This window comes from Aspergillus eucalypticola (assembly GCF_003184535.1).
Source record: "Aspergillus eucalypticola CBS 122712 chromosome Unknown BO83scaffold_15, whole genome shotgun sequence".
Classification (NCBI taxonomy): Eukaryota; Fungi; Ascomycota; class Eurotiomycetes; order Eurotiales; family Aspergillaceae; genus Aspergillus; species Aspergillus eucalypticola.
In genome coordinates, this window is record NW_020290289.1 from 139535 (window position 1) to 163695 (window position 24161).

Sequence of the window (24161 nt, forward strand, 5' to 3'; positions counted from 1 at the left end):
TATGATAGTAATAATGTTGTATGTTATTGACACAGTGGTTACCTCGGATTGCCGCATACCCGGATGAAAGTAAGGAGAGGATGAAAGGATATATTATGGCCGTAACCTTCAAGCCGGCACGTGTAAGAAAATGATGAATTTTCATAAAATTATAACCATCATGTTCAATCTCAAGACCCCGTATTTCGGTCTTCGAGGGGGGTGGGTAACCTTTTGGATCACTCTAGCCTGTGGTGCTGACATGACCCTGTATGGCTATGATCAGGTCAGTTACTATAGTACAAAGTTCTCTAGTGCACGGCTGATCCTGATATAGGGTGTTTTCAGCGGAGTCGTGATATCCCAAGATTTTTTGCAACTACACAATCTTGAAGGTCCTTCTAAGACCAGTCTTCTTGGCACTGTCACTGCGATTTACGATGTTGGCTGCTTTCTCGGATCTATCTGTGCATACTGGCTTGGTGAGCGGTTAGGGCGCCGAAAGACGGTTCTCGTTGGGACTACTGTGATGGCAATTGGTGCCCTTTTGCAAGCTTCCTCATACAGTGTGGGCCAAATGATGGCAGGCCGAGTCATTGCGGGAATTGGAAATGGTATCTCCTCTCCAGTATTTCCTGGAGTATAGACACTAACCATGACACCACCCAGGTCTGAACACATCGACTGCACCCATTTGGCAGGTTGAAACATCGAATGTGCATTGGCGGGGAAAATTGGTTATCCTAGAGAATGTCCTTGTCCTTGTTGGGTTTTCACTTGCCAATTGGCTCAACTACGGACTCTCGTTCGCCAGTGGCCCTGTGTCCTGGCGCTTCCCCCTGTCGTTCCAGTTCATCTTCATAATCATACTCGCTCTCACAGTTCCATGGTTACCTGAGTCCCCAAGGTATGTAAACTGTCAGTTGTAACAGATCGTACTGACATTCCCAGGTGGCTTATTGCCCACGGCCAAGAAGAAGCAGCTGTACAGATCATCGCAGATCTTGAGAACAAAGCCACCAACGATCCCTTCGTTCAATTCCAAACCAGTGAGATTCAATACAGTGTGGAATATGAGCGAGCAAACAGCGTCAGCTTCAGTGAAATACTGCGCGGACGCGCCCATGAACGGTCAGGCACCAAGACCATCCGCAGACTTATCCTCGGCATGGGAGCTCAAGCGATGCAACAGTTCTCAGGAATCAATGTGACTTCCTACTACCTACCTACAGTACTGACTAAATCAGTTGGTATGAGTGAGTCGTTAGCAAGACTCTTGACAGCATGTAATAGCGTTCAGTATTTATGCTTTTCAATGATCGGTATACCGAATGTTGAACGTTTGGGCCGTCGAGCCCTGTTGATGTTTGGTGCCACGGGCCAGTGTCTCTGCTACACCTTCATCACAGCTCTCATTCGGTATAATGAGATGCCTGGCTACCTACATCAATATGAAGTGGCGTCTGCCTCAGTTGCCTTCTTCTTCTTGTATTATGTATTCTTTGGAATCGGCATGCAAGGCGTGCCATGGTGTATGTCTGAGACCTTTCTTTTGATATGTGCTCACGCGGTACGCTAATAAAATTTCTAGTGTACCCAACGGAGATCAACTCCCTTACGATGCGAACCAAGGGCGCCGCACTCGGAGCAGCTACAAACTGGATTTTCAATTTCATGGTCGTCGAGATAACCCCAATCGGTATACAGAACCTTAGATGGCGATTCTATACGATTTGGATCGCGTTGAACGCAGCGATGGTTCCTGTCATTTATGTCTTCTATCCGGAGACAGCAGGACGTACGTTGGAGGACATGGATGACTACTATCGTGGGAATCCACCACTTTTCGTCTGCTTCGATAGGGAAGCAATTTCGCGCAAACGTCCTGCGAGATACCAAGTTCGAGATGAGCATGTTATTCGGGCTAAGGAAGGTGATATGGTAGAATCAGCGCAGCATGTGGAGAATGCGACCACGGTGATGGCTTAAATGTAGGCCTTGAGTTGATAAGAACGCAACGACTATCTTCGAAAAGGAGAACTTTGCCCTCTGACGTCAAATGCTGGGTCACGTCTTCGTGATTTATCTAGCTGGCTTTATATAGTACTCCTCTTGCTCTCATTTTCTATTATTTCGTTGTGGGGTAGGACACTAGTGAATGGATATGAGCATTTCTCCATGTTATCTCATCAGTTTCGATCCCCAAGTAGCTCATCCAGCCGCCGTATGCTTTCTTCTCTGACTCATCCCTTCTGCATAGCAAACCCATTAATAATAATTCCACAAGTAAAGAATTTCATCCCTCTATTAATATAGCTTCGGGACATTGGCAGGATTATGAGATTTTTGCTATGCTGGGGTGTGGCAAGACTGATCGACAAGCCCCCGTCTCGGGGGCTACCCAACAGTTCAAGGCCCCTGCCTATCCATCCTCCACTAAACACAAGTGACACTACACTACCATTGGATTACCAAGCGTTCAGAGCCCCTGGCTTGTTGTGAAGATTCCATCCTGCTTTATCTTGCCCATGCGTTTCTACAGTTCACTACCCTCGCCTCCATACGCTCACATTCTCTGACGAGATATAACAGCCACCTCCGAATGCAGACATATGCGCCGATGATTATTCCTCAATAATAGATATTCAACCTACTGCCCACATTTACCCAATAATCTCGTATGAACTCTATGGATACCTTCGAGCTACCCCGCTCCATGAGGGCACTAGGTGCGGGTCGCATTCTCTTGACTGGCCAACAAGCAAAACGGCTGATATGACGGTCGGAAATGTAGAGTATAGCCAAGCTCGAAAATTCAGCATTGTTGAAAAGGAGCTTCCTAGCATACGTGCTCACGATATCCTCGTATGTCCTAAAACCATCAGGGATCATACACAATGGCTCATACTATTCCAGATCAAAGTGAAAGCCTGCGGTGTCTGTGGTACCGACCTGCATATCCATGAGGGTGAATTCGGAGCCCAAGTAGGAACACATCTATGACTGACCAAGAACCGAAACTGATTAACCCAAGTTCCCCCTAGTACCTGGCCATGAAACCGTCGGCATTGTCGCAGCATTCGGCACCGACGTCGTTGACTTCACAGTAGGGGATCGCGTGGTAGCCGACAACTCGGAACTATGCGGACACTGTCACTATTGCCGCCGAGGCAAAGAGCTCTTCTGCGAGAACTTTATCGCCCATGGCGTGATGGTCGATGGCGGATTTGCCGAATACGCCGCCTACCCTGCGCATCGCGTATTCAAGATCAAGAACCTGTCAGACGCCGATGCCACCTTATTGGAGCCTGCAGCCTGTGCGGCACACGGGCTGGATAAGATATCCCCACAAATGGGATCCAGTGTTCTTCTGTTCGGCGCCGGTCCGACAGGACTAGTGCTAGCTCAACTGCTTCGCCAAAATGGTGGCTGTCGTACTGTTATTGCTGCACCGGCCGGATTGAAGATGGAGCTGGCCAAGTCTCTTGATGCTGCGGATGAGTTTGTCGAGCTGCCAAGGGAAGAAGAAGACGCCGCGGCTGCTAGGTTGGAGCAGCTACGAAGGGAATATCCGTACGGCTTTGATATCGTTGTGGAGGCGACGGGTAGTGAAAGGGTTCTGGAGAACGCCCTACACTTTGTCACCAAAGGTGGAAAGTTGGTAGTGTATGGGGTTTACAATGATGAGAGCCGCATCTCGCTGTCACCGAATAAGATCTTCAAGGAGGAGATCCATGTCCTGGGTTCTTTCAGTCAGACGTACAAATTTCCAGCTGCCATCGATTATCTTGGTGAGTTTTGTGCAGTGGGGGGGTACAGGGAATCAGTGGCTAATGAAGATCCGCATACACAGATCGTGGAAGAGTTAATGTGTCTGGAATTGTCAACAAGACATTCAAATTGGATGAGTGGGAGATGTGCCTTGATGCGATGAGGCGAAAGTCAGTTGTCAAGGCTGCTATTGTCTTTTAGGTACCACTCAATACAGTTGGTTACAAGCCCAGTGATGTGTACATACGCTAGCCTCATTCAATTGGTTGTTTTACGATGACAGGCAACTCTATCGAGACAGAGAGCACTAAAATCCTTCCATGATCCGAGTAAGTCTGGAAGTCCTAGCCACACCCCCATCATCATCAGGCTATTGTTACTTCAATATCCGGTCGCGTAAATTGCGGCTCTTAAATAAATTTGGTGCTTGGTGAAATCTGGTGCTCGGTGGTGGAATTGGTAGCTAAAAACGCGACAGCAGCACGGAGATCCCAACCAATGCGCTATGCTTAGGGGCTGCAATACAGACAAAGGAATCATGAGTCCGTGGGGCCAAGAAGTGGGCACTTTGTATCACGCCAAAAACTCATTGGTTGATGCGTCTAGCCTTTCGTTCAGCCCCATTTCAAGCTTCATTTGCCCAACCCGACGAAGAAGGCCCATGCGCCCCTTTATTACCTCGGGCTGTGAATACTCACCAACCAAATACACACAGTGTCGTGAGCCCTCATTATATTTAGGCAGCCAGAACAAGGATAAGTGGCCAATGGGTGGTTTGATTTTCCCACAGTCTGTAGTGGATACACTAAAAGGATGGTGGCAGAGACAAGTATAAAGAAACTCGGTTCTCGCCTCCCATAGATCTTTACACTCTATTCTCTTGGTGTCAGTCATATCTTGTTACGATTCCCAAATCTTTCCGACTATGGAAACATTGCGCGGCGCTGTTTATAGCTTCCCCGTGCCCCAACCACGCATCCGGACCAAACCACTGCAGGTGATCTGCGTAGGCCTACCACGATCCGGAACAGAGAGTCTCAGCCGCGCGCTCACCCAACTCGGCTTCAAAACCTATCACGGCTGGGACATTGTCTTCGACGACCCGCCATATGCCCAGGGCTGGGCGCACCTAGCAGAGCGGAAGTATTCGGGCGTGCAAGGGCCAGGCGACGCCCCGATCACTCGCGATGAGTTCGATTGCCTGCTGGGGCATTGCGATGCAGTGGTGGACACAGCAGCCGCCATGTTCAGCGTGGAAATGATCCAGGCGTATCCTGAGGCTAAGGTGATATTGAATACGCGGCGGGACGTGGATGCCTGGCATCGCAGCGCCATGAACACCTTGGTCGCAGAGGGTGAAAACCAGTGGATGGTCTGGTTTCTGCGCATTTTCACGGCGGATGCGTACTGGCTTTGGAGGCTGTACTACACGATCGGATATCCCGCCATGTTTCATGGGCGGACAACCAAGGAGGGGCTGATGAAACATGGGAAAAGGGTGTATCAGGAACATGGGTTGATGATTCGAGGGCTTGTGCCGAAGGAGAGACTGTTGGAGTGGGATGTTGAAGATGGATGGGGTCCTTTGTGTGAGGTAAGGCAAGCCTTGAGTGATAAGTCAATGATTTGGTAGAGTGTGTCAATTAATGTGGTTGGCTACAGTTTCTGGGTAAAGATATCCCTGATGAGCCGTTCCCGAACACCAATAACCCAGCAGCTTTTCGGAAGCACATCCAAAGTATAGTGCAGCCGAGAGTTAAACGAGGACTATTTAATTTTGCATGCTGTGCCACTTCGGTGGGAGTGTTGGTGACTGCTATTATGTTGGGGGTGAAGAAGAGACAAGCATGGCAAAGTCTGATCTTGGAGGTCCCGATGGTTATGAGGCAATGCTTGGAGTCATTGTCATTTTCGAAGTAGTTAATTTTGAGGGCAGATGCGGGTAAAAATAGCTTCTTTGGGGACTGCTGAGCGAGAAAAAGATTGAATGGAAAAAAATAGAATCCCCCGAACCAGAATCGAACTGGTGATTTTTCGGTTACAATAATACCCATTACAGCCGAACGCCATAACCAACTAGACCATCGGGGGTTGCTATGGAAGAACCTCCCTGTTTTGGTTTTATATTCCAATCGTTCAACCTATAGCAAATTGGCAGTATCTAGTCATGTCGTTCACCTGCCCCACTAGTTATAACTACAAAGCTGAATATCCGTGAGCCATTCAAGATACAGGTTCAATATTCCCAATTACTGCTGTCGGCTTCCAAGTAGGTAATGCAATATAGGTTGTCGCGTTGAGGACCTGCTGACCCTTCAATCCTCAGCTACTGCAATATATATATTCGATCCCGGTCGGATTAAAAAGGCGATGTTACTAGAGCAGCACCGTGATGTGACTGACTGTGCTATGAAATATGTCAGCTGGTATTAGTAGTAATATTGTAGAACATCCATACAACTACTTAGTACTCCAAAGCCTTAAATTAGACACAAGCGAGCCAGGTAGAGACACTGTTCTAGAGGTAAAGGAAAGATGGCTCGTACTCAAAAGACCCCAGGCCGGCTAAAAAAATAAAGGTCAGACTATCATTGCTGCCCCGAACATAGAAGTACTGATCGACAATCACAAGTAACGGCTCTCTCTTGTAAACACGTGTTTTCTTCCCTTCACTTTTTTGTCGTTGCAAAGCTATAACTTACAAGCCCGATCAAAATATCATCCATCTCCGACACATCAACAGCTAACCCAGAATCCTAACTCCGTCGAATCCCATTCTGCACCAACGGCTTCATGCTAGAAAAGGCATATCTAGCAATAAGCCACTTCCTATGCTCCCTCCTCAAGATGAACAATTCCTGATTCGCATGTGGCTCAGACTCCTGGGTGGCAAGTATCGTTTTCGTTCCCTCAGCCGTCGTCCTGGCAAAAGCCCACTCCGGAGACATAACAACGATCTCTTCGATCTGGAAGGTGATAACGAGCTGAATGGTTGCAAAAATGCGTGTGTATGAGTCGCGTAGAGCCTCAGTGCCTGTACTGGCCGAAAAGTGCGGCGGCATGATGACCCCGTCTTCCGTGTAAAGAGCGACTGCTTCGTCCACATTCCGGCTTTTCAGAGCTTTGCCGTAGGCGTGGAGGAGAGCAGAAATTTCGTCGGTGTCGATGGGAGACACTGCAATCGAGTCCAAGACCTTGCCGTAGAAAGGATTTATACTAATCGTGGGAGCACCTACTGATGAGTTGCTGATTCCTGGAGTTTGAAAGAAGGCTACTGGTATCCAGCCAGCTTCACTGACTGAGTATCTAGCCTTCCTTATATGTGGCCTTCCTGTCCAGGAACGGGTACCCCCACTTTGATAGGTGGGGGTTTGGCATCTCATAAGGTACAAATTGGAGGCTTTTTGGAAGAGTCGTAGCCATCTGGACAATTTTGTATAGCAGGTACTGTGCTGAACATGGCACAATCCATGGCTGGCGGTGCTTGGAAATGGGAGGATGGGGTCAAGCTACGCAGTATCTCCGACCGGGAAGCTACGGGAGTACATGCCGTGATGTTTTCGATATATGCGGTGTAGATTTACGTTTCAAAGTGTCCATCAAAAATCTATGATACTGCGGTAGGATATAGCTGGTATGACTCAATGACTTCGATTCTGAGATTAGACGGGGCGTTCTGGCGATTTAGGGGGTGTATGGCAAATCTAACTGCTGCGCGCATTGTCACTATACCTCACCAACAAAACCGGAATGCTGCCTCAAGAGCAAATGTTCAAGTACGCCATAAGGTTGGGGGACACAGATGCCGTACGGTAAGAAATTCGGAGTTGGAAGCATAACCTCAGAGGAACGTCCCACATGATACCAAGAGTGGGGTGCCTTTTTCTTGTTGGCCAGAGTTAGCGGGAACCCATGAAAAGACCTAAAAGGCCAGGACTAAGAAACCCACGAGCACCCATTCTTTCCGCAGAGATGCACCACTCCTAAGCTTCATCGCACGCTGCTTGGGCACCAATATCACGCGCACCGGTTAACAGGGTTTATTGCCTAATGTTAGCAAACAAAGCGTCAGATGTCAATATTATTGTACAACCCGCAAAAAGCCACATCCGGTAGATCTGCAACTTCAATGGTGAAAAGAAAGTACTGCATTTTTCGCGGGTCGATCAAGACTTCCCCGGTTTGCTGACCAGCTAAATGGATCACGAGCCAAGCCCGGGCTTCACCATCAACCTCAGTGCATGGTTTCGGACTATGAGCGATGGGCACAGACAGGAACCTTACGAGTAGCCCCCGGAATCACTCCCCAGGCCCACCGGCTTTCGGCTTTGGCCTTTGGCGACCGATGGTGCAAATTCTAAACCTTCTTTTCTACGAAACTCCGAAGAGCAGAAGCAAACAACTTGTGTACACTACTCTCGTACATATCCGTCCCGGTAATACTTTTAGTTTCCAAGTTTAAACGGTTCACTATGTGCGAAGTAGCTAGGCCTTCCACCCTTCACCCGGGCTTATTCCCCGGCGTTTGCAGCCAATCAGTAGAGTGAAATATCACGGCACAGATTACTCTTCTCTAGTTTCCACATCTTGAAATTCGGTAGTATAAGGAGTAATAGATCGTCAACTTCAACCTCCAGGAAAAGAGATAGCCCCAGTCCTTCACATACCCGCCGACTGTTCTCCATAGCATGGCTCATTAGTTTTCAGAGGCGATGAAGTATCTTCCCACAAGGTTTGCGCAAATTAAGTTATATTTTACCGACACGAGAGCTGAAATTTCACCAAATCTTGATGGAGGATGTGGCTATGCGAGTTGACTATCTTCCCGTGTCTCAAGTTACGCGACGTCGCACAAGAAGCCAACCAGTAGGTATGTAATGAAAACACACCTCTTACGGATCCCCGTCTGGCGGGGTAGGATGATATGTCAACTTCTTCTCATCAGGAACTTTGGTAATAGATGGCCCGATGACTGAAAGGACTAAATTGTCCGGGAACATGCTCTCCATAGGTCAAAGGACAGTAGCCAATTCACTACCCCACCCAAATTGTCTTTTCACTCAACACCTCTGCGTTTTGTAGCAACATATTGGTATCCCTTCTCTCGACCAATTCCCTTGCGGTCACAATTTCTCTCCGTTTAGTATTGCGTTTAGTATTGCGTTCAGGGTGGTGTTGTAAGATACTGACACTTGGCTGCCTTCATACGGAGAGCCTAGACTCCATTTGCTGGCTTTTTCTTTCATTTGCTGTTCCTTTTTTCTTTTTTTTTTTTGCATGAGCCCTATTACCGTGTTGTGGAGTTTATTGCTTTGTGCTGCTTCAAACCTACTCAATCCATAGCAGACCGTCATAGATACAGTATCACATCGTTGCGGATGGCTTCATCACAGCCAAGGGATATGTATCGAAACTGTAGAATGCACTGACTAGTTTATCATTGGATCTAGCAAAACCCCTTTAGGAAAAGAACAGCAGCGGAAAGAAAACGAAAGAAAAAGAACAGACAGTCTGCGTTTGAGAATGGAAATGAAAATATGACCGAAAGGCAATCATTAACAGGCACATAAGCCATTCAGACGTAGGAAAATAGAGTAAAAATAGAGAGAAACGTGATAGAAAGGCCAATCAGTGAAACGTGAGCTTAACCGGCAGCTTCATCTCCTCTCCGACCAAACAACCATCTGGCCTGAGCGCCCTAACATAAAGCGCACTCCTGCTAACATCGCATTCGAACTCCAACGTGAACTTGATGGAATACTCGGTCCTCCCATGGTCATCTTCCCGATGCCAGAATTGAGCCAAATTCAACTTTGAGAGATCAAGTACGAACATTCCAAGTATTTCCACACCTAGGCTATCAATCAACAAGGGGTCAGCTTTTCGTTAAGCCAGATCAACTTACCATCGGAAAAAGAAATTGGGCTGCAAGTTCCGTTATACCCACACACGGAAATCAGGACTGATTCGGGATCTGTTGCCTTGTATATATGGCGTAATTGCACCTGTGTGGTGTGACCAGTCGCGTATCGGTGCCCCTAAGGTCGATTGACTGTTAGTGTAATGTATTCGAACCTAAGGTAGAGATGTGAGGAAGATAAGTCGTACTTTGTGTAGCACCCAGTTGATTGTATTGTCACCCGGTTTAGCGACGCCATAGTGTCGAGGGCATTCGACCAAAAGAGGGGTGTTCTGGGTGGCATACCAGACGCCTCCTCTTGCGACGGCCATTTCTCTTCCAGGAGTCAGCTTAACCATCCATGTCGCAGAATCAAGGTCTCTAGGTGAACACACGGGTTTGGACTAAAAATCACAGAAATGTGTTCTGCGACAAGGAGTTTCCGAAAGTATTTCTGGACCCAAGGAAGATTCACCCCCCCCCCCCCGCGAATACCACGTACTGGGATGGATATATGTCAGTCAGTTATTCTCTTTCCAGAGCCCAATTCCTAATCACCTGGACACCGCCCGCAGCGTTGTACATGTCTCGGATAAATTCTAGTATCTCTTTCAGGACAGGGTTGAAAACGGCCCTCCAGTCATCCATTGAGATGATGATTTCGCTGTAGTCAACGTCATAATGTAGCGGATTAGGGTCGACGATACCCAAGGGCAGTCGAATTCGAAATTGTTCCCCATTTCCGTCGCCGTCAGTGATGTCTCTCTTGTAACGTGCGAACTCTCTCATCAGTCGACTGGACGGCCCAGTTCGATTAGAAGGAAGGGTGGCAATTCCGGATCAAATCGATCGGTTAGAAGAGAAGAGAAGTTTCTATCGATGTTGGTCCCCCCAATATTGCGACCTAGTACGCATTAGTACACGTGGCGGTAAGTTAGGAGAACCAGACAATACTTTGGGGGGCCGACAACTGTTGTAGTTGCAAGCCATTCTGAACTTGGAGTGCCATATACGAGCTCACATCCTTTGAGACTGAATTGTTAGCTATTGGAAAAATTGAAATTCGAGCGGGAGAAAGTGGGGGAGGGGGAGATGGATGGGCACTCTTACGGAGGTTCCGCCTCCAAGATCAACTATCATGACCTTTTCACCTGCCTTTTTGTCCCACCACTTATTAGTCATATTGGACATATCTTAAATGTTTGGATGCCAGTGGCACTCACCTTTATGTCCTTGAGGAGGCCTTGCTCAAACACGTATCCCGCCGCAGCTTCAGGCTCCGTGAGAAGGTTGATATCACCCTCAATAAACCCAGCATCCTTCGCAGCAGCAACCATCGCGAGCTGGGCCCCTCTCGAGAATGAGGCTGGAACAGTGAGGATATACTCAACCTCTGTATTCCCAACAGACTTGAAAGGCTCCTGAGACCAAATATGGTCATGAAGCCGTCGTAGATAGTCACGGACGACGGAGTCTGCCTGCTTCCCTCCAGGAACGTGAAAGACATCATCTCCAAGGCCACCCTGACCAAGTTCAAGTCCATTTGCGTTGGCCTCCAAGACAAGTTTAGTCCATGAGCAGGATATCATGTCTTCCGACACCTCAAAACCCCAACTATCACGGTCCACATTGTTTTCAGCCCCGTAGGCAAACTTTGATGGTACTTTACCGCTCCTCTCAGTCGGGTTGCAGTGACCTGGCCAATGGCTCACTATCTGTGTGTTTTGGGGAATCTCCGGGTCATGGGAATTGACGAATCGGTATCCGACGGCTAACGTAACTCCCGGCCGCGCCGGCCACCCGCCCGCACCGGCCACCCACCTACTACACACCCAACGCGTTCCTACATACAAACACCCTCCCCCTCCCCCTCCCCCTCCCCTCTACTTGAAGCTATTCAACCACCAACCATGCTATCAATACAGTCTAAAGCATCAAAAGATACAGCTGAGCAGAAGAGCAGGATTCTGCTTACTATTAAGATCCTAAAGAAATATCAAATTAATAGTATTCGCAGTGCTACATGCTTCTTTGCTGTCCCATGCTCTACTCTATAAGATCGACTACGCGGCACTCTATTTGTTCAAGAGAGTCTTAATAGCGCTCAGAAATTAACTTCTAATAAAGAAGAATACCTCATACAATAAATTTTATTATTAGATTGACGTGGAGCACCTCCCCGATCCTCTTAAGTATAAGACATGGCTAATATTCTACTCTCTAAAAGAGGTGGTTCTAAACCCTAAAGTATTGGCTACAAAAGTTCAAACCTCCGTAGTAAGTAATAATATGTAGACTTTACTAATAATAATGTTGTTTGAATAGCTTCATTCTTGCTTGCGTTGGGTGTGTAGTAGGTGGGTGTGTAGTAGGTGGGTATGTAGTAGATGGGTGGCCGGTGCGGGCGGGTGGCCGGCGCGGCCGGGAGTTACGTTATATAACTACCATTAGTCACTTGGCCGTGTGAATGAACTCCATTAGAAGATACATCCCTGAACCGGTGGTACCATAGTCCACGGAAATAACAGCTTTGGGGGCTTGCATGGTGAACTGGGGGAAGGTGATTGAATTGAGAGATGTCAATGTCACTTTAAGGTATAGGATATTAATACCACACTTGGACTTGGAAGTACTTCTGCCTTAAATTCTCTGGAGCGAAGAATTATTCACCAGAGGCAGGGGTAGCACTGTACTAGCGATGATTTACTTTCCAGGACCCTAATAGCCTTCCTGGCTCGACTGCATGTTTCACCGGGACGGTGACAAGGTTTGAAGCGGTGGTGGCTCTGCTTTCCCGTTATTACCTTCGTTTTTTCCTCGTCTCCTTTGTCCTATTACGGCCGCAGCTCTCCGGTGGCCACCGTTCCTACCAACCCAAATGCAAGCGAAAACACTGTCTAAATTAAGGTAGAGAGTGATGAAGCCTATGAAGCCTTGGAAGAAAACATGAGAAGAAACCAATACCGAAAACTATAATTTATTTTCTATTTCCATTCTTCACTTTCGACCAAAGATCCCGTCGGTTTCTAATGTGTACTGGGCTAGCTTTGCTTTGTGGTAATCATTAGCAATTTCTGCATGGTACTTTCTCAGGGCTCCAAGGGTGTACGTTGTACAATGATGTGTGTAAAACGGATGGCACGGTAGCTTTGTCACACCTAACAGTAATTGGCTCCCGCAGAGGATGCTGGTAAGCTGTACCTCGCTCTACAATAAAGAAGACGGACAAAGAATCCTTTCAACGTACCCCAAAAGACCTGACTTATATGTAGCCTCTCTTACCTTCTCTTACTGACCACTTCTGTTATCTTTTCTGTTCAAATTCCTTGCCATTCCCCCCCGTGGCAGCAGCTCGTTTACCCTCCTCTAACCATGCCGAACAAAAAGTCAACATCTTCCAAAAAGGGCATAGCAGCAAATGTTTGAATCTCCATCTAGTTGCCCCTTGACCATCGTAACACGTTGGGCTAATAATTCGGTATCTAGAACGATGCTCCAGGTACCTGTCAGTCTACCTCCGGACGCAAAGAAACCAGAGAGCCCCGTATAAGGACCCGAAGCAGCAGCCCAGTTCGAAGAAAGAAGACGGAGTCAACTACAACGTTGACAGGCGTTGACCCGGTATCAGGGATCGCGGAAAAACCTCAGGACCTAGAAGAAGAAGCAAAGACCCTGCCGGAAAAAGGACCAAACCCGCAGGTCACTGTTGAGGATGTCAATAACGAACACGTGGAAAAGAGCTTCAATTGGCACCATGTACGCAAACCTCGAGCCATTGACTACGAGCATGCGTATCCGAAAGAGTGGCCAGCAGAGATTCAGCGACCCTTTGGAATGGCTCTTGACTGGGCACGTAAGCATGCCGAACGCAATCATGCCAATCTTTCTGTGGAGCAGAAAAGAGACCTCATCTCTAGCCTTGATGGCTACTGCATTCAGAATGACTTCGATACTATTGTATCTAGTCTTCCCCGAGAATCGCAAAATGATTGTCTAACACGCTTAGTTCATCTTTTGCTTGTCAAAGAATGCATTTCCAGGTTCTTCACGAATCCCTTCTGGTACCTTGTTCCGAACCCTAGGCCTGTGAATGATGGGGATGATAAAGAGAAGTTGGCAGCAAACGCACCCGAATTTGGAGCACAGATATTGGAGCTTTTTGAAAGAATGCGTGAATGTAAGAAATCGTGTTCCCCATTTGACATCCTGTGCTCTGCCACTGATAGCTGACCTTCCCGGTAGCTGACCCAGCGGCTGCCCAGCTTTGGCGCTTATGGACTACTCGCTTCTCCCACCCAGGTCATAAGCTCGGATATGACATGATCGCTCATCGAGACTCCGTGGCTGACAAAATATGCGCGGAAATCTTGGGCCAAGAGCTAGTGAAATCGCTCCTCAGAAGTACGGATAAATGTGATCTGGATAGAGCCTTCCTTGACATGCAGAAGGTCTTCAGGTCAGCTGCTGAAGTTTCGGTGAAAACTTCATGCCACCTTGAGCGTCTGGAGTTTAAGACTCTCAATACTTTGGACCATGCCTTTCATCACCCTTCGGCGGAGATAGAATTGGCCGAGGATTATGGAGGGGCTGAGAAGGAACATTGTTTTGACGACCGCCAAATTCTCTTCTTGGAGTTTCCCGCCATGTATCGTTGCGGAGATCTTAAGGATCCCTTTTATAAGGGTATCCTTCATAAAGCGGTTGTCTATGTTGAGGATGTAGATTAGCGTTTGCTCAGCCACTGGGACATGCTGCTTTTTGAACCAGACCTGTGGCAGTGGTCTGTTGAGTCTTTTTATTTATTTATTTTTTTTTTCACCCCCGTTTTAATGTTATCTCACTTGTTTACCCAAGGGAGGCAGGATGTGAAGATGACTCCAACAGCTCTTGATTCGCGGCTTGGAGTTGAAACTGTCAACATTCAGCACGAGGTCTTCAGTATTTCTTTCGGTTATTTCCGGCTAATTTACTTCTAAGTGTTGTCTTCATCTGTGGATGATTGCTTTACCAGAATGCCAGATCAGAATTTTGAGCTCATGAACTAGCATTAGCAGTTCTTCCGGGAGGGGGTGGGCCTTATCAGGCGGGTGGGTAGCTTGACACTCGGAAGGGAACTTCATCGCTACATTCAATGGTGGTCTAGTATGTAACCTTTCAAACAAACTTAAACAAGAATATCTTATTCGCACAATTTTCGTATCGTAAATCGCTGCACATGTAATTCGCCCGGTTCTTAGATCGTATGCTACCTACCTTCTCCAGTAATTGATTCCTTGTCTTTGTCTCGAGCACTACGACGAAGTTATCAAGTCAGAGCCAACGCAGCCATTTTACCTTAGATAGCTCCTTTCATCGAGTCTTACCATCCACATCGCGTATATATGCACGATTTAGATCAGCTGCATCAACCATTCCAGGTTCAGCTGGATATCCAGTCGGGCACAAATTGTGGGTGTACAATTCAGCGAAGGGCATGATGCATCGGTATGTCTCCAAGTACTGGGCGTGGGCTCCGAGACGAAGGCAGTAGCCGGTAGGCTTACCTGTGTCCATATCATTATATCCGACAGAAGTAGCGTACAATCTATCCAGTTGGCTCATACGCTAACTGGGTGATGCCTGCATTCAGCCCCACGGGGATTGCCCTTTCAGGACAAGTGCTGACAGCTGGTCGTTTGTTCCTGACAGGGTATATAGGACAGTCGCATGTAGTTTACTGTGCTCAAACCCTGCAAACTCCTTTTCTCCCCTTCCCCACAAGCCACGCCTAATAATGTCGAGCGAAAAGTTCAACGTCACGGAGCATGCCGTTCCCGGCTGCCATATCCGAGAATATCCCGGGAGTACTGTTCACCAAGAAGACATACTGGAACTCCATGTCAAGCAGTATACTCCCAAGAACCAGGCCGAACCCGTTCCCGCCGATGCCATCACTATCATCGCTGCTCACGGAGCTGCACTTCCCAAGGTAACACGGTCTTACTGGCACCTGTTTGTCAGGTGCACACAGGTCTAATCATACGAATTGGGAAATTCAGGAATTGTATGAGCCACTCTGGGATGAGCTGCTAAGCCAAGCCACCGGTTTCCATATTCGCAGCATCTGGGTGGCCGACTGCGCCAGTATGAACACCAGTGGGGTCTTGAATGAGGATAAACTCAGCATGGACTGTATGTAACCCACCCCTCCAAAGCAGCCATCTTGTCTCCCAAATGATGCCAATTCTAAGACCAATCACGTCTTCTCCACACGCAGGCTCCTGGATGGATCATGCGCGGGACCTGTTCCTGATGATCAACCACTTCCGCGAGCAGATGCCCCGTCCGCTCGTAGGAATCGGCCACAGCATGGGCGGCAACATCGTGTACGTGCTGAAATAGACCTCTCTACCCCGAGAAATATCAGCATCAGCGAGCACTGACCATCCCTTTCAGCACGAACTTGGCCTTTCTCCACCCGCGCTTATTCACAACCATCCTCCTCGTGGACCCCGTCATTCAGCTGAGCCCACCAGCTATGGGGTTTGGCACCGACCCTCCGGGGGCAGCGAACTACACCCTCCGACGTTCGGACGTATGGCCCAGCCGTGAGGCAGCCGTGCAAGCCAACCGCAAGTTTATGCACGGATGGGATCCTCGATGTGTGAAACTGATGGCGGAGTACGGCTTCCGGGATTTACCGACGCGGCTGTATCCGGACGTGGAGGCGGTGAAGGCGAAGTTTGGCACATCCTCCACCACCAACAACAATAGTACTCCTGTCACTCTAACCACCACCAAGCATCATGACCTTCTCGGCCAAATCCGACAGAATTTCAACGCCCGCAACCCGACCACTGGGGTGATTGAGGTTCCTCGCGACTCCCATGCCGATCTGGACCCCGTGGCTGCCTTCATCCCCCTCTACCGTCCCGAACCTCGCAGTACCTTCTTCCGCCTACCCACTCTCCGCCCCTCCTGCCTCTGGGTCGTGGGCGGGTCGACCTATCTGAACCTCGACGAGATGCGCCTTGCGATCCAGAGGTGTGGAACTGGGGTTGGTGGGAGTGGGGGTTTGCCTGAGGGGAGAGTCAAAGAGGTTACATTACCTGGCTTAGGCCATCTGATGCCGTTTCAGGAGGTCAAGGCCGTGGTGGAACCGTGTGCGGCTTGGATACGGGAGGAAATGGAGCGATTCCGTCGCATGGAGCGGGAGTGGGAGGAGGCGCAGAAGGGGAAGAGCCATCTGGTGGTTGAGGATAACTGGTATAAAGTTTTAAAGCCGGTAAATGCTCGTCGTGGTAAGGGCGGGCCTAGTGCGAAGCTGTCGTGAGAAATATCGTCCATGTAGGGCATAGTCCAGGACTTTAAATTTGTTTGTAGTGTGTCAGTGCATGATGCTGTTTATCTACAGGATTTACTGGCAGCCGTGCGGGAGGTGAACTTGTCGATGCCTACCACCCTATTTGTTGGGCCCCATACTAGTCTTATTCTAAGTGTCATTCAACACCACAATCACTCAAGTGTATAGTTTGATATGTTGAGAACTCGCTCATTTGCAAATGGTTATACATTCTTCCCTGATCGATACTCAGGAACAAAAAGAGGAAAATAATAAGCAGACAAGAGAGGAAGTAATCTGTTAGCCAGCTATACACATGTTTCACTCGTGGTAAAAGACATCTCCTTCCCGCAACGCTTGCTTCTCATCGATGCTAAACTCAACGGCAATAGAGGTAGTCAATGCTTGCTATAAGCCCATGTCAGAATTACCGGGCGAAAAAAAATATGTGTCAAGCAAGAAAAAGCTTACGGCAATTGTATGGCCGAGAGCCTCCCTATTCTTCGGCTCCCAACCATCTATGAAACGCTCGTCCACAAGCCACGCCCGTAGTGCTTCAATATCCCCACCGAAGATTGAATACATGAGGGCGCTGGTTCCAGATCCTGCAAGATTCGATTAGCATAGCCGTATGTACAATAGAGAACAGAGTTATTACCGATCATCTTGTGGATAAAACTCCCCGATAGTGTGTACTGGCCATTACTCCGCTTGCACTCCGCACGGCGAAGACCGGAGTAGTAGGAAAAGTCGGTCAGAGATAGGTGTTTCCCATCTGACGCGTGGTCGAGTAATCTATTAATCAGGTCGGTGTGCGGGATGCTTTGGTCCGGGCAGAATGCGATATCGGGACGGGTAAATGAGGCGTCATGTTGGACAACCTGAATTCCAATATATTAGTACCTGCGTTAGAAGAAGCCCGCCGAAGAATCTATTGGCAGTGAGAATAACAAGGCATGCAAGGCGATATTCATGTATACGTACGTTCAAGACATTGAGATCGTGAAGATCAATCCAGCCTCGACCTTGGTCCAGCTGCTTAGCTGCAGAGGTAAGCTGACTTGCTAGAGTTGGTGCAAGGTTGTATGCATGTTGGATTGCATGCGATAATTGTGCGTAGGTAATACGTTTTCCATTATCTGGCAGGATCCCTTGCCGCCATTACTCAGTAAAGACTGGTTAAATTAGTAAAGAAGGCTGACATACCATGATTAGCTAAAGCGTTAAGTCTATGCAAAGATTAGGGTCAGCTAGTATGTGAAAGATATGGGGGATTGACGATTACCCTGGACAAGGCGAGCGGGAATCTTCTCCTCGCTTAGGGGCCGTGTACTCTGGCCAAACCCCTCCATGGCCTGGGTACCCACGGGGTATAACATCCCCGACTGGACGATTGGGAAGGAAGGGATTCGTGACCTATTTAACTGCAAATAGGTCCAAATCTTCTGGTAATGAGGGTGGCCATTTATAACGCACAGTCAATATCAAGTCACGAATGGTGAGTTGTACAATGTAGACACCAAATGAAATAAGATCGTAGACTGCTTTGAGAAATCGAAACAGAATGTTCGCGGCTATCTTGAAATAATTTAGCATCGTGAATAAGGGCTAAGTTTAATAAGAAACAAAGACATAGTAAGATCGCATCAGAGGGGTTAAACAGTTTATGTAACCCAGGTACGGCCTCCAGGTCATATGTAGTAGCTTACAGTAATAAATTTGGGTTGCTTTGTTTTCATGTTACACAGCAGCCCCTGACGAATCGCCACAAGCGTCACCTGCATCAGCGATCGGTAAGGGTAGCATGAGTAGGGATCTCGCAGTGCTAGCTCAGCCTTACCCTACCGGCCTCATCATTTACACGGGGTTGCCTAAATACCAACACACATTGCCCGAGCTATTTTGGAGACATTACAGCTTATGCGACAGGCTCATGTCGTATCTATTGTGCCGTTCAAAATCTAGTTTGTCCAGTAACTTATGAAGGTTAGCGATCGGATATGACCGATGCTCAGGTGGAGTGTATTCCCCATCGATGACCTGGGCAGGTGATGCATGATCTTAGCGGAATATTACTATGGTGATCGCGGCCACGATCGATGCTAACGGGGACGCATGCTGCATAGCCCGAGCTAGGCCTCTATGTCTTTCTTCAGCGGCTAGTTCACCTACGCTTTGTAATACGAGATGCGTGTTCCCTATTCTTATTTGACTCCACATAATGGACTTAGTTGCATGCCCCAGACTCACTATATTATATTGATGACAAAGGCTATTTTGAAACGAAAACTAGTTATTGTGTGTGTGTGTGTGTTGCTCATATCTTAAGCAAGGATAGCTTATATTTTTCGTTCCCAGTTCTTGAAGTTGCTCGATTATATTTCTTACGCTCCCTGTTTTGCCTATGTTGTGGAACCAGCCACTCGGCAATTGTGCTTGTGATATTACAGCTGTGAAAGAACATATCATATGCCAACCACCACTGAAACCCAGGTAATCGACTGATCAGATATGACATCATCTCCAATTCAAGTAGTGAGGGATCAACGGACTCGTGGACTCATCGAATATACGCAACCAATAAGATGACCTTGCCCTGCAGAGAACACTGTCACACTGCCACAGGGTTAGGCCAGCACTTGCAGAATCCATAATGAGGCAGGGTGCGTGGCAAGCTCTGACTGGACAATGAAGAAAAAAGAAATATCGAGTCAGGAGGGGCCGAAATGGATGCTTATTTTTGGTACTTATCAGAACTTGCTTACATCATGCGGTTCATGGAATGATAACTTATGACAAGTGTGTTCAGGCTTGCTATGGCTACAATAGTCTGAGAATAGCGTATAGATTGTGGTTTCAAATCACGCGGAGGAAGCTGGTTAGACCTGCGTGCGACTCTAAGCTTGTGCGGTTTGTTTTGGTTGCGAAGTCTTAAGGTGAACAGGAAAGAAGCCTGGCGCTTTGCTATATTATACGCGTCAAAGCCGAATGTTGCATCACTCAGTGAACGATGCGCCATAGATCCACCGCACCATCATATCTAACGCGACATCGGGTCTGTCTTGGGGAAGCTGTATTCATTAAATACCATCATTAGCAACTCGCTTACCTGCATCCCACAAAGGGCAGAGAGTACTCACAAAATGTCCTGCCCCATCAACTGTAACCAGCGCAAACCTTGACTCCTTATCCGTACTCGCACTAACCTTCACCCTCACCTCCTTGGTCGTTCCAGCCACTCCACTCTTTCCGGATACCACATCCACCCAACTCCATGACTGCAGTGGCTTGGAGGTAAACTCGACCTGGCCCCTCCACGGCAGAGAATGCGCCCAGCGCAGATTCCCCGCCGTATTACAAGCCAGATCCAAGTTTCCCTGATACGCGAGGAAATGTACCTGATTCGCAAGCAGAAAAGCAATTTGCTCCGACGCAGGCGTCATCTCGTCCGAAGTGCGATCGAATGCGCGCGGCACATTGTCGGAGGTGACCTTGTACTCTTTGATTTCCTTAGGTGGTGATAAAGCGGCCCAAACTGCCGGTGTGTTCAGGTACTGCTCGATACGAGCCGCTTCGATGTAGCAGATGCCGTCAATGGCGCAGGGTGCGGTTACTGTTGCGTATCAGTAAAATACCATAGCTTTGCTGATAGGCTATGACTGGGATGGGTGAATGCTCACTGTCAAATCGATTCCGACCACCCTTCCCAGACTCGTCATCATACCATCCGATTATGCCCTCGTAGCATACTTTCGACGCAGCATGGCAAATGGCTGGATCGGGGTTCCTGTTGCATACGTCGAAGACCTCCATGCATCGCGGCATGTTGGCAGCCATGATGTCGCATCTGGTCTTGTTGAAGACCGGTTCGGGTACTCCAGGGTTAGTGGTGCAGAGAGTTTCCCAGTAGCCGTAGGCAGTGTCGCGAGGCGAATAGTAGCCGTTGCCTACGAGACATGAGCGCAGAAGGACTTGGGGCTCATTGGGATAGAGCTTATTCTGTTGAACGATTTGGCTGCCGAGGTAAGGAACATAGTGACCCTATATATATAAGTCTTTGCTAAGATAACCTGGAGAAGACACATACGGCATACGACTCTCCCGAAAGATGAAACGGAAGGGACTGCAAATGTGGAAACACCTCGGAAACAAACAACTGCAAGAACCGATGCATGTCAATTGCAGCTTGATGCGAGTCGCCTGGCAGTTCTTCGCCTTCATCAACGTACGAAAAGCCCACATCGACTGGCTGATCGACAAACAGCAGCGACGAGTTCCGCGACCATCCCCAAGGGTTGTAGTAAGTGCCATTGCCGTACTTGTTGATCAGACATGGCCCGACTTCTTCGAATAGACCAATCATGCTAGAGCCACCTGGGCCGCCTGTCATCCAGAGGGTAAGGGGATCATTGGCAGGGTCATTCTGGCTCTCAAAGTACCAGAAGAAGAGATGCTTATGACCAATGTCGAGCCAGCCGGTGTATTGGGCGGAATGGGCAGCGCAGAGCGATTCATTCTGCTGGCGGATGCGGATTGAGTGATGCGGGGAATATGGGCTGTGGAATGTGCGGAAGTCGGACGGCTCCTCTGGCTGGAGTACGGCCTGGGTGGAGGCATATGCCAGGCCGAATAGGGCTGCACTGCTGAGAAAACGCATCTGGGCGTGGGGTGTGGAGTATCGTTTCGACGGGAGAAAAAGAGAAAGCAGGAGAGGGAGATTCTGGGGTTCAGGTTTTAGCAATAGCTAGGCAACAATTGCGCTACAATCACGATAGCACGCGTGTTTTGTCAAAAGGCGGTTCTAGCCGACCTAGAGAGACATGTCAATTGTTAGTGCTGACTAGAGTTGATAAGGATGACCCTGGACCCGCATCGGCCCGATGCAGTCGTTTGCCGTTGGAGCAGCATGAAGAGCGTTATCAGTTGATTTTCTTTGATATTATATACAATATGTAAATTCATCTATAAACCTGACAAATCATCAATCGTATGTGGCATAAGCGTTGTAGCCGTGGTTGAAGTCCTTCCTCCCCGAAAGATAGCACAATGCATTAAAACAAGACTGACCCACCAGTCAGCGTCCCACCGGTTAACGGGGCACTGATGATTCCAGCCTCCAACAAATCCTGAGCCAGCCTAACAAGTAGCCCATCACACCCCTTCGCAGCCAGAACGTCAATGGCGACGGGAAATTTCTCCTGGTGTTGTGTAATGGTGCTGTAAGCCTCAATCTCTCCAACGGGAATGACAAAGTCCGGCACACTGGCCATATTGGAGATGAGGAACTTGCTATAGCCTGATGGTGCGCCAGGCAGCGAGCGGTAGACATTACGCGCTGTCTGGGAGCCATCGGTGCCCACATAGACAATAAGCGACGAAGAGCACTGCTCTGGGTCGGAGATCGGAGTGAGATAGTTCTCAGCGATCCAGTCCATGAAGAGCGTCTTGTTGTGGATGGCTTCATCCAGTGCGGAGTCAGGATACGCCATGGACCAGTTCCACCGGGAGAGAGGGACAGGGTCGACGAAGGGGACTCGGCCGTCGTGCTTTGCTGTTTGCGTATTAGTCAATGTTGAGAGTGAGAGCTTTGGGCCATACGTACCAGCATAGTCGGCATAGAAAGGATCCCTAACCAGAGGTATTTGCTGCTTCGTGATGAGCATTGGGTAGGTCAGGTTAAGCAACGTTTCAAGCGAGACATTGGCGGGCGCGCTGGATGGCGGCTGTGACGACCAGTCGGCAGGTAGGTCCAGCGGGGTGGCTGTCGTATTCAAGAATGCGGCCAGGCGCTTTTGGAACCCAGCCAGCAATGCGTCTGCCGCAGAGTCATTGGTCGTCGGGAAATCGATAGTGTACAGCTTGCTGGGGTAGCGGACTGATTTTCCATGAAACGAGGTGTAATTAGTGCTGTAGAGAGCTTGGTTGGCTCGGTCCCACAGGTAAGGGTCCCTTGTCAGCACTCCTGCAGTGTCGAGCACCGGAGACATAGACATGACATGGTCGAGTTCGACCAGACCGTGAGATGGGCGAGAACCGTAGACTCCCTGGACCTCGGCAGGATTGCGGATAGAACCACCGGTATCACTACCCAGAGCTAGGTCCAACCATTCATAGGAGCCGATGGAAGCACCCGCGCCCGACGAGGAGGAAGAAGGGTCCTGGTAACCATCTCCACGTGGATTGAAGGGCGAGTGAAGGTCGACCCAGTCAGCTGTAGCCGTTTCTCCATTTGCGAACTGCGAGGGTTTCTGTAGTCCGACAATAATGGCGCCTGCGTCGATCAGACGCGAAACAGCGGTTCCAGTGACGTTGTTCTCCCCGTACAGATTGTACCATGCTCGATTGCCGTTGCTCTGCCGCACGCCAGCGAGGCTGTAAATGTCCTTGACGCCAACACGGGCCCCAGCCAGCGGCTTCTCGGAGCTGGGGGTATAGTAGATGCGAGAGGGTACACCCACTGTGGATGAAACCAGACCGGCCACTTGGGCCGACAAAGGCTGGAATGTGCCGTCTGGCTTCTGGAGCAGTGGTTGCGTAAAGGCTCCTGCAAAGTCGCTATACAGACGGTAGACTGGATAAAGCTTCCCAGTAGCCTGTTCGAGGAAGTATGGGCCTGATGGGACAACCCTGGACTCCAAAGGCACGAGGACACTGGAGCGGGAAGTATTGAAGGTTGTAGTGACATTGTCGGGTTTGCAGCCACGGACTAAGACTGCACCCAGGAAAGCGGGTGTAAACACATCATCCACATCCGTCCATTTAGAGAAAATAGAGGGCAACGATGATACCTCAGCTATCTCCTCTTGGACAACAGTCACAGGGTAGAAGCCATTGACACTGGGGACGTCCTTCAGGAAGGCCGCCGACACCGTCACGTTCCCCGCTGAGTAAGGAGAGACAAAGTAATCGATATGGTCGAGCGTGACGGACAAGCCAGTTGACACTAATTGAGCGGACACTGCACCAAGCAGCCCAAGGGCCGCCACGCCGAGTTGTAAAGAGCGTACCATGATCAGAAGACGAGTCTGCTCAAAGGGTTGTGACGAACAGGGGCTGAGGGCTGCCCATCGGCTGCATATATACCATCCCTGCCGAGACTGTTGGAGCTAATTGGTGTCATCGGAAACAGGCGGCAAGCTCCGATATTGGGCTTGACCTGTGATTATTGATCTTTCTAGTAATTCGATGTTG

At 48.9% G+C, this 24161-nt stretch overlaps 10 protein-coding genes and 1 non-coding gene across 11 annotated transcripts; 5 read left to right on the top strand and 6 right to left on the bottom strand.

Moving 5' to 3' along the window:
• Window positions 1-160: 160 nt before the first annotated feature.
• BO83DRAFT_446650 (sugar porter family MFS transporter) lies at window positions 161-2064 on the top strand (the record flags this gene model as incomplete). Its single annotated transcript, XM_025536607.1, has 5 exons — window positions 161-265; window positions 317-593; window positions 649-886; window positions 931-1511; window positions 1571-2064. 5 exons carry the CDS (start codon window positions 161-163, stop codon window positions 1966-1968), a joined length of 1599 nt encoding a protein of 532 aa, XP_025387182.1. The 3' UTR covers window positions 1969-2064.
• Window positions 2065-2754: 690 nt separating this feature from the next.
• On the top strand, window positions 2755-3951 carry BO83DRAFT_314853 (zinc-dependent alcohol dehydrogenase family protein; the record flags this gene model as incomplete). Its single annotated transcript, XM_025527598.1, has 3 exons — window positions 2755-2964; window positions 3014-3770; window positions 3833-3951. 3 exons carry the CDS (start codon window positions 2755-2757, stop codon window positions 3949-3951), a joined length of 1086 nt encoding a protein of 361 aa, XP_025387183.1.
• Window positions 3952-4639: 688 nt separating this feature from the next.
• Window positions 4640-5802, top strand: BO83DRAFT_379134 (sulfotransferase family protein). The gene is made up of 2 exons (XM_025531428.1): window positions 4640-5344; window positions 5413-5802. Exons 1-2 carry the CDS (start codon window positions 4676-4678, stop codon window positions 5668-5670), a joined length of 927 nt encoding a protein of 308 aa, XP_025387184.1. The 5' UTR covers window positions 4640-4675; the 3' UTR covers window positions 5671-5802.
• Window positions 5754-5841, bottom strand: BO83DRAFT_t174. Its single transcript has one exon. It is a non-coding gene; the product is annotated as a tRNA-Tyr (tRNA).
• Window positions 5842-6476: 635 nt separating this feature from the next.
• BO83DRAFT_438057 (YybH family protein) lies at window positions 6477-7222 on the bottom strand (the record flags this gene model as incomplete). Its single annotated transcript, XM_025536059.1, has 2 exons — window positions 6477-7021; window positions 7141-7222. The coding sequence occupies 2 exons, from the start codon at window positions 7220-7222 to the stop codon at window positions 6507-6509; spliced, it is 597 nt and encodes a 198-aa protein (XP_025387185.1). The 3' UTR covers window positions 6477-6506.
• A 1967-nt stretch (window positions 7223-9189) lies between these two features.
• On the bottom strand, window positions 9190-10109 carry BO83DRAFT_379135 (uncharacterized protein). The gene is made up of 4 exons (XM_025531429.1): window positions 10045-10109; window positions 9859-9985; window positions 9656-9788; window positions 9190-9602 (listed from the first exon to the last, which is right to left on the bottom strand). The coding sequence occupies exons 2-4, from the start codon at window positions 9979-9981 to the stop codon at window positions 9379-9381; spliced, it is 480 nt and encodes a 159-aa protein (XP_025387186.1). The 5' UTR covers window positions 9982-9985; window positions 10045-10109; the 3' UTR covers window positions 9190-9378.
• A 30-nt stretch (window positions 10110-10139) lies between these two features.
• On the bottom strand, window positions 10140-11327 carry BO83DRAFT_438059 (Hsp70 family protein). The gene is made up of 4 exons (XM_025536060.1): window positions 10873-11327; window positions 10760-10804; window positions 10604-10673; window positions 10140-10553 (listed from the first exon to the last, which is right to left on the bottom strand). The coding sequence occupies exons 1-4, from the start codon at window positions 11236-11238 to the stop codon at window positions 10438-10440; spliced, it is 597 nt and encodes a 198-aa protein (XP_025387187.1). The 5' UTR covers window positions 11239-11327; the 3' UTR covers window positions 10140-10437.
• A 1613-nt stretch (window positions 11328-12940) lies between these two features.
• BO83DRAFT_446654 (uncharacterized protein) lies at window positions 12941-14376 on the top strand (the record flags this gene model as incomplete). The annotated part of the gene is made up of 3 exons (XM_025536608.1): window positions 12941-13069; window positions 13136-13826; window positions 13892-14376. The coding sequence occupies exons 1-3, from the start codon at window positions 13022-13024 to the stop codon at window positions 14374-14376; spliced, it is 1224 nt and encodes a 407-aa protein (XP_025387188.1). The 5' UTR covers window positions 12941-13021.
• A 1046-nt stretch (window positions 14377-15422) lies between these two features.
• On the top strand, window positions 15423-17010 carry BO83DRAFT_339601 (alpha/beta hydrolase; the record flags this gene model as incomplete). Its single annotated transcript, XM_025528551.1, has 4 exons — window positions 15423-15617; window positions 15688-15820; window positions 15906-16014; window positions 16085-17010. The coding sequence occupies 4 exons, from the start codon at window positions 15423-15425 to the stop codon at window positions 16959-16961; spliced, it is 1314 nt and encodes a 437-aa protein (XP_025387189.1). The 3' UTR covers window positions 16962-17010.
• Window positions 17011-17158: 148 nt separating this feature from the next.
• Window positions 17159-18566, bottom strand: BO83DRAFT_362545 (peroxidase family protein; the record flags this gene model as incomplete). The annotated part of the gene is made up of 7 exons (XM_025529517.1): window positions 17159-17378; window positions 17442-17575; window positions 17629-17851; window positions 17955-18121; window positions 18177-18199; window positions 18256-18386; window positions 18447-18566. 7 exons carry the CDS (start codon window positions 18564-18566, stop codon window positions 17292-17294), a joined length of 885 nt encoding a protein of 294 aa, XP_025387190.1. The 3' UTR covers window positions 17159-17291.
• A 1400-nt stretch (window positions 18567-19966) lies between these two features.
• BO83DRAFT_399506 (carboxypeptidase Y) lies at window positions 19967-23980 on the bottom strand (the record flags this gene model as incomplete). Its single annotated transcript, XM_025533320.1, has 6 exons — window positions 19967-20041; window positions 20111-20583; window positions 20651-21011; window positions 21058-21690; window positions 22034-22521; window positions 22573-23980. The coding sequence occupies 6 exons, from the start codon at window positions 23978-23980 to the stop codon at window positions 19967-19969; spliced, it is 3438 nt and encodes a 1145-aa protein (XP_025387191.1).
• Window positions 23981-24161: the final 181 nt, after the last annotated feature.